The sequence below is a fragment of the Silene latifolia genome, chromosome 6, assembly GCF_048544455.1.
Source record: "Silene latifolia isolate original U9 population chromosome 6, ASM4854445v1, whole genome shotgun sequence".
NCBI classification, from domain to species: domain Eukaryota; kingdom Viridiplantae; phylum Streptophyta; class Magnoliopsida; order Caryophyllales; family Caryophyllaceae; genus Silene; species Silene latifolia.
Genome location: NC_133531.1, coordinates 32,277,749 through 32,286,694, shown reverse-complemented (window position 1 = coordinate 32,286,694; position 8,946 = coordinate 32,277,749). Strand labels below are relative to the sequence as shown.

Here is an 8,946-nt window from a genome sequence, read left to right as displayed (position 1 = left end):
TCAAGAAGGAAAAATGCATCTAACAATACCTTGAGGTAAATTTCTACATTAATCATACGAACAATTATTAAAAGAATACGAGTTAAAAATACGAGCACATAAGAATACGAGCTATTAAAATAAGAATACGAGCTAATGTAAACAGAATACGAGTTTAAAAGGATCACGGACGTAAAAATACGAGCTATTAAGATAAGAATACAAGCTAATGTAAAAAGAATACGAGCTTAAAAGAATCACGAGCTTAAAAATACGAGCACATAAGAATACGAGCTATTAAGATAAGAATACGAGGTAATGTAAAAATAATACGAGCTTAAAAAGATCACAAGCTTTAAAATACGAGAACATAAGAATACGAGCTAATGTAAAAATAATACGAGCTTCAACTATTTTCATGCATTAGAAATTTTAAAATTACTTCAAGATGATGCTCACGAGTCACGTCATATGATTTGTTCCGCACAGTCAATCTATTAGTGTAAATATGTAAATATTTACCATATATTATGTAGCCTTGTATATAGGGATTTTATATACTGTATCTTGTAATTAGGTAACCGTATCTTTGTAACCATCCTATATATATGCAATCTAATGAATCACCCTAATCAGGGGATTACACATTAACATGGTATCAGAGCTAGGTTTCGACTTTCGCCCTAATTTTCTTCTGCCTCGGCAATCACTGTTGTCTTCCCCAATTTTTTTTTTCGATCCTCACATATTCATCATCTCTCCATTTCGATGGGAGACAAAATTGATCCACCGCCACCCCCCAAACCTCAATTGCATCCCGTCTTCACCGTGTCTAACAATCAAAATAAGATACGGATCCTCGATGGAACAAAGGTCACTTACGCGTCGTGGGTTCGCCTATTTACGCTTCATGCCAAAGGATATAAAGTCCTCTCGCATATTGACGGTACCAAGCCCCCTAATGCTGATGCCGCCAATTATGACGAGTGGTGTGAAATCGACGCTCACGTTCTACAATGGATTTACGGAACGTTGAGTGACGACCTTCTCCCTCGGGTGCTTGTTGATGAGTCCACGGCATATGAGGCTTGGAAGCGTGTTGAGAACATCTTTCTCAACAATAAAGGAGCGCGTCTCGCTGCCTTAGAACACGAGTTTAACAATCTTAAACTCGCGAATTTGCCTTCTCTCGACGCCTACTGCCAGCGTTTACGTGACATAGCTGGCCAAATGAAGGACGTTGGTGCTGCCGTTGATGATAATCGCCTTGTCCTTCAGTTAGTCAGTGGCCTCCCATCATCCTATGACACCGTCGCGGCTTATATCAATCAGACCCTCCCGAATTTCGAGACGGCTAGGAGTATGCTTGAGTTAGAATTACATCGACAGTCTGCTCGCGACGAACCTCCTGAAGCTCTCGTCGCCTCTCAACCTCAGACAATAGATTCGTCGAATTGGACTGAGAAGCCTAAGTCAGCCAGCACTCAGCCTCGTTCTTCTTCTTATCGAGGTAACAATTATAATCCGCAATTTAATAACAATTCTAATAATAATCGTCGTCGTGATTATCGTGGCGGCAACAACAAGCCACGGTCTGATTACCAACAGGCTGCCTCCACTCCATCCGTGGCTCCTCCTGCTGCGAACTGGCCTATGGCTAGCCCGTGGCCTTACCCATGGACCCCCTCCCCCATGCCCGTACCCTACCTTTCCCGGGTGGTTCCAGCCCTGGTCACAGTGGGGCCCTCGGCCCAATTATAAACAGCCTGCCTCTCGTCCACAGGGTCAGGCGTATGTTGCTGAAACCGACACTCCTCAGCTCACCGACATCGATCAGGCCCTCCAAGCTATGAATTTGCAACCTCCTGTCGACGGGCCTTGGTTTATGGATACTGGTGCGTCGTCTCATTTGACTTCCGATGCAGGTACGTTGATCTGTCCTTCTAATGCGCATCAAATTCGTTCTATTTTAGTTGGTAATGGCCATAGCATTCCGGTTCGGGGATCGGGTACCTCTACTTTAAATGCTAAAGACCGCACCCTTTTTCTTACTAATGTACTGTATACCCCAAATATCATTAAAAATCTTATTTCAGTACGCCAATTTACCAAAGATAACAATGTCTCGGTTGAGTTTGACCCGTTTAGTTTTTCTGTGAAGGACCTTCAGAATGGGACTACGATCCTGAGGAGTGACAGTACTGGCGAGCTTTACCCCGTGTCCACTAAGTCAAACACGTTTTCCCCAACATCCACTTCAGGTCACGGTTTAGTCACTCTCTCCACCGATGTCTGGCACAATCGTCTCGGTCATCCGGGACCTACTATTCTTCAACATCTTCGAAGTCGGTCCTCTATCAATTGCAATAAAGTGTCGTGTTCTTCTTTATGTCATTCTTGTCAGATTAGCAAACATAAACGCTTACCTTTTCATGATTCAAACTCTGTTACGTTTGCTCCTTTTGATATTATTCATGTTGATTTGTGGACTAGCCCCGTTTTGAGTAAAAGTTGTTACAAGTATTATCTCATTCTCATTGATAATTTTACACAGTTTGTTTGGGTTTATCCTCTCACCGCTAAATCTGAGGTCTATGCTAAATTTACTCAATTCACTACCTATGTTCGTACTCAATTTCAATGTCATATAAAATGTTTCCAATGCGACTTAGGACGTGAATTTGACAATAGTTCGTTTAAATCTCATGCTCTCAAAACCGGCCTCACCTTCCGTTTCTCATTCCCTCAAACTTCACCACAAAACGGGAAAGCCGAACGAATGATTCGCCGAATTAATGAAATTGTGCTTGCTCTCTTATACCACGCATCCGTCCCACCCACTTACTGGGTCGATGCTCTTCACGCCGCCACTCACCTCCATAATATCCTTCCCACAAAAACTTTCCAATATCGCTCACCAACTTCCGCCCTCTTTCTCAAAGAACCCTCCTATGATCATCTCCGTATCTTTGGTTGTGATTGTTATCCGAATCTATCCTCCAAAAGACCACATAAACTTGCTCCCCGCTCTACTCGCTGCGTTTTCGTCGGGTATCTCCCACAACACCGAGGATACCGTTGTCTTGACTTAACCACGGGTAAAATTTACATCTCCAGGCATGTCACTTTTGATGAGACCGTTTTCCCATTTTCGGAATGCTCACAGAGAACCCCAACGACCTACTCCTTCCTTGACGACCCCATCAACCCACTCCTCTTTGCCGATGTTCGCCAACCCGACTCGACCTACAACACACCCGGACCCACCCAGCAGCCACCTAACTCAGACCCTGACCCACCTTCCCCATCTTCCCCGGACAATGACCCAGCCAATCCCACTGTCACCCCACCTCAAATCAACCAACCCAACACCCCTTCGACACCCCTCAATTCCCCTTCGACCCCTGCCCCCCCCCCCCCATCGACGCACACCTCACCATATACTCCTCCTGCCACCTCACCCGTCACCTCCCCTGGCTTTTCCACATCACCACCACCCCCTCTTCCTCCCCCACCGCCTATGGCTCGTAAGCATTCAATGTCTACGCGTGCCGTGAACGGCATTTTCAAACCCAAAAACACGCCAGAAGCTCACACCACCCAGACCGCAGCCCTATCCCCTCTACCCAAATCACCCCGTGAAGCCCTCCGTGACCCGAACTGGTCTTTGGCCATGCAGGACGAGTTTCGTGCCCTTAAGGAGAATCATACGTGGGACCTTGTACCGAAACCCAGTGATGCTAATATTATTCGTTGCCTATGGTTATATCAACATAAATTTAATAGTGATGGCTCGTTACAATGGTACAAGGCTAGACTTGTGGTAAATGGCAAGTCACAACAGGTAGGTGTTGATTGTGAGGAGACTTTTAGTCCTGTTATTAAACCTACCACAATTCGGACGGTTTTGAGCTTAGCTGTTTCCCGCTCTTGGCCCATTCACCAATTGGATGTTAAAAATGCTTTTCTTCATGGTGACCTTGCTGAGACGGTTTATATGCATCAACAGCCGGGTTTTGTTGATAAATCGGCCCCCACACATGTCTATCGCTTGCGAAAGTCTCTTTATGGTCTCAAACAGGCTCCTCGTGCCTGGTTTCAGCGCTTTGCGACGTTTGTTTTATCACAGGGATTTTGGAGCAGTGTATGCGATTCTTCGTTATTCATATATCATTCCGGTTCGGATATTGCCTATCTTCTCTTATATGTGGATGATATCATTTTAACTGCTTCCAATACTACTTTGTTGCACCGTATTATTCACTCCCTGTCGCAGGAATTTTCAATGACTGATCTCGGGGTTCTCAATCATTTTTTGGGCATTACAGTCACTCGTACTAGTAAAGGATTGTTTCTCTCCCAAAGCAAATATGCTGAAGATATTCTTGCTCGTGCCTCCATGTTGAGTTGTAACCCAACTGTGACGCATGTTGATGTTGGTTCGAAATTAAGTGCCACGGCTGGTCCCTTGATTTCGGATCCCTCGCTATACCGTAGTCTGGCTGGGGCACTAAAGTATTTGACTATTACTCAGCCCGATATCGCTTATGCAGTTCAGCAAGTGTGCCTCTTCAATTCATGCATGCCCCACGTGAACCACATTTACATTTCTTAAAGCGGCTGCTCCGTTATGTGAAAGGTATTATTGCTTATGGTCTTGTTGTTAATAAGTCTTCCTCACTTACTATAACTGCTTATTCGGATACCGATTGGGGTGGATGCCCGGACTCTCGTCGATCCATCTCGGGATGTTGTGTATTTCTTGGCAATAATCTTGTTTCCTGGTCCTCTAAACGCCAACCCACAATCTCCCGCTCCAGTGCTGAGGCCGAATACATAGGGGTTGCTAATGCTGTAGTTGAGACCAGTTGGTTACGCAATCTTTTATTTGAGCTTCAGGTACCTATTACTCGCGCCACCTTGGTCTATTGTGATAATATTTCCGTTGTTTACCTCGCTGGCAATCCCGTTCAACACCAACGCACCAAACACATTGAGTTGGATATTCATTTTGTGCGTGAAAAGGTGCAAGTTGGCTCTGTCGGTGTACTTCATGTTCCTTCGGAATACCAATATGCTGATATTTTCACTAAAGGACTACCTCGCTTCCTGTTTAATCGGTTCAGATCCAGCTTGAGCGTTCGGTCTCCTCCCGCTCCAACTGCGGGGGCGTATTAGTGTAAATATGTAAATATTTACCATATATTATGTAGCCTTGTATATAGGGATTTTATATACTGTATCTTGTAATTAGGTAACCGTATCTTTGTAACCATCCTATATATATGCAATCTAATGAATCGCCCTAATCAGGGGATTACACATTAACACAATCAATTATAATAATTTAAGGGAGAAGATGATTCATTAACTGGATGATGGAGGAAGATGAAGAGGAGTTAGAAAAATATGGAAGCAGTTAGGGAGAGGAAGGGGAATTGGATTGAAAATTAGATTACGTTACCCATTTTTTTGTTTCAAAAGTATATTTGAAAAAAAGACTAAGATAACCTTGGGTGTACAATAGCATTGTACATTCAATTGTATAGTCTTAGAATTGTCACAAATACTACTATACCTCCAGTTATATAATGAGCATTATATAACCACTATACCTTTATCCGAGCTTATGTTTACGTGTAATTTTTCTGAACTTTTAAAAATTTATTTTTTTATATTGAAATGTGTTAGTTCAGAAATTTTACAGTATAACTCAGAGCATGTTTGGCCTAGTTTACTTAAAATGAGTTTCTATTTTTTAAGCTTAATTTTTCAAAAGTAGTTTTCAAGAAACAGAAATATCAAATTGATGCTTCTATTTTTATGGGTAAAAACATGATATTTGAGCTTTTGAGAATCTATTATTAGCTTTTAAATTTATGGTATGTTTGGCCAAAAATTAAAGTGTTTTTATGTCCAAAAACACTTTGAAAAGTAAGGCCAAACACACACTCAAGTTTTTTAAAACAAAACTCGAAAAATTTTGTACAGCGCTCGGATTCTAAAACAGCAGTTGTAATACAACTAGTGGTATAGTCTTTTAGTTGGAAAAAAGGTCATATATACAAAACGGAGGGAGTAGTTTATTTCAAATAATGTAGACTCTACTGAAGGAAGGAAATGTGAGTCGATATCACTTGGTGATACCCTAGCACTATTCTTAGTTTTAATTAGCCTAAGGGTCTAAAGGTAAAGAAAGGAAAGGGATGAATGTAGATGCACTGAAGAAGAGGAAAAACAAGAGTGGACTTGAATGTTCTTTAGCATATTTCAGATATGGCTTTTAACCTTAAAGCTTTGATTCAGCAATTCAAAACTTCTTATGGTCAAAAACATCATCCCCACCACTATTAACAACAAAGAGTAAAAGGGATTATGACAGTTGCTTAGCACTCTGAGAAGCTTAGAAAGAAATATGACATTTAACATAAAAGAAGCTTAGAAGAAGAATAACTACATACATACTATTACAATGAAAGACATCTTGTCTTTCTTCTTTTCCTATGAAGGAAATGAAAAAGAAGAAAGAAAAGCAATTCTCCATGATTAATTACCGACTTTATCGTACGCTAGCTATGTGAATTAACGACTACTAGATAAATTACACCAGTTCTCATTTAAGACCGTTGTATGAAACAAATCTGTCTCCCATTGGCAAATAAGATGATGTGGATCTGTTTCACAATACAACGGTCTTGCATGAGATCAACTACGCTAGCTAGCTTGATTAAAGCATTATTATTATTATTGATAACTACAGCTTTATCTCAATTCCCTTGATCATTTCATCTACCTTCGGGGTGCAATGGGAAGAGCTCTAGGGTTTGGTCACCCAAATCATTGTTGTTTTTCTTCATGTTATTGTCTTGTGCAAATTCAAATGTCCACTCTCGGATCTTCCTTTTGCATGGACTCGTCTCTTGTTCCTCGTCAATTTCAACCTAGTTTATAATGAACGTTTTGACAATCGTTAGACTAACGCTAAAGGTTTACGAAACATGAATATATACATCTATATGACATAATTCATACATGATATGCTTTTAATGGTGCCTATATATAAATACCATTATTTTTTCCTCACTTTGGTCGTCTTTTAAGCATATTTTTTGTATTATAAGTCCATTAGATTCTACACTGTACTATCATAAAGGTCTTGATTATCACAGTGCCTTTTATTATATGTATGTGTACCATGTTGAATGTTTAGGAAAAAAAATAATCGAGTACATAATATTAATTAAAAAACTATGGTCTTGCGAGAAGATTTTCTAATAACCCGGCCCTATAATAGGAATTATTGAAGGTTAGGGTTTAAGACGTGGTACTCACTCTTGGCCATCAATATTTTTATAATAAGTAATCTCTCAAAATAGATTGCTTAAAAACATACTCCGTACAAATTTACTCGGAAATTGAGATAACGCTCTATTTACTTTATTTTGGGTAATTTTTCTTATTAAAAAACTTTTGTATGCATAGATATATAGGATGGATGTGACGGGTCACCATATAACACTAGAATTTAAAGTCAAGAAAATGAGGTGCATAGTCATACCCTTGAATCCAAAGTCAAGAAAATAGAGGCATCAAGAGAAGAAGAAGCATTATGTGTCCTAGGACTATGACTTAAACCAAGGACATTACGCTTCAACTTTTGACGTTCACGAGCTTTATGATTTTGGAACCAATAGAACACATTTTTGCCTTCAATTTTGCCATACTTTGCTAGTTGTTCTGTTATCTGTTCTATTTGTTGCGCATTTGGTGTACGCATTCCTCCTTTGTACAACCTCTCTAGGATGCTTATTTGCTCTTGTGCTGGGTTCCATCGCGTCCCTCCTCCGTGTGTTTCTACCTGTTGTGTGTCAAGAGATATCGATTTTAACACTGACGGGTTTTCAAATATTGTAAGTATGATCACTTCTCAATTATCTGATCAAGCTTGGATAATGCACGTAACAACGCGTACAAAATATATTGGCTACAAATTCCTTTGGAAAAGAATTCGACTATACCACCAACAGCTGATTAAGCTAGTAGACTATACAACCAGTTTTTTTTTTTTTTTTTTTTTTTTTTTTTTTTTTGGTGACGAGGGGTTGAACCACGTGTGCCATGTAAGACATCCTTTAGGATGACAGGTAACCGCAGCACTCCCGTATAGGGGTTGTTGTACAACAACTGGTGGTATATTTTCTGAGCTTTATAAGTATGATCGAATATGTCAACTAGGTTAACCAATAAAATTATAAGCGGTGATACTCTTAAGCTGGGTTCGAATTCCCCTAAAACAACAGAAACCATATGAAAACATACCTGGAGAGGAGCTGAGTCTTTCTTCTGATCAGAGCAAGGAACAAGCTTTGGCAAACCGGTCTCGGGCTTAATGAAGCTCTTAAGATCAAATGAATTACTGACACTGACACTGTCAAGCTTGGGAGCAAGCGGACGAAACCGCTTGCACCCAAGTGAAAGGGATGGGGGATCATATACTTGTTGATTATTATTATTATTATTATCCCAAAACCCACGTGCAAACGGGTGCACCTTCATGCTACTTCTGCTAGCCATGGACATGTACAAGAAAATTACATTGATAAAATTAAGTGGTAATTATAAGGGGGATATATATGTGATGATTGATAGGTAAATAAAAAGTAGGCTAAATGTAGCAAAAAGAAAAGGGAATGGAAGAAAATTGATGATGACAATAATAAAGTGAAGAGAAAAAAGAAAGTGGGAAATGAGGTGGTGCTTGGTTGCACCAAGACCAAATGATGAGGTAAGGTTGACTTATGATTTCCTTACCAAAAAGAATTGAATTTGGAAAAGGAGGGAAACTTATGTAAAAAGTGAGTTTTGTAATTATCAATTAGTGAGTGAACTTAGTGGTTTTAGTTTTACCTAATTATGGAAGTAGATTAGTTAGGTAGTAATAAGAGTAGACAATAGACACATCAGTTC

General features: G+C 40.2%; 2 protein-coding genes across 2 annotated transcripts; one reads left to right on the top strand and one right to left on the bottom strand.

The window, feature by feature from the left end:
* The first annotated feature begins 747 nt into the window (after nucleotides 1-747).
* On the top strand, nucleotides 748-5,157 carry LOC141587950 (uncharacterized). Its single transcript, XM_074409412.1, has 6 exons — nucleotides 748-1,677; nucleotides 1,763-1,904; nucleotides 2,076-2,269; nucleotides 2,384-2,569; nucleotides 3,659-4,540; nucleotides 4,651-5,157. Exons 1-6 carry the CDS (start codon nucleotides 748-750, stop codon nucleotides 5,155-5,157), a joined length of 2,841 nt encoding a protein of 946 aa, XP_074265513.1.
* Nucleotides 5,158-6,380: 1,223 nt separating this feature from the next.
* On the bottom strand, nucleotides 6,381-8,655 carry LOC141658692 (WUSCHEL-related homeobox 4-like). Its single transcript, XM_074465571.1, has 3 exons — nucleotides 8,299-8,655; nucleotides 7,538-7,837; nucleotides 6,381-6,920 (listed from the first exon to the last, which is right to left on the bottom strand). Exons 1-3 carry the CDS (start codon nucleotides 8,557-8,559, stop codon nucleotides 6,765-6,767), a joined length of 717 nt encoding a protein of 238 aa, XP_074321672.1. The 5' UTR covers nucleotides 8,560-8,655; the 3' UTR covers nucleotides 6,381-6,764.
* Between the last annotated feature and the right edge of the window lie 291 nt (nucleotides 8,656-8,946).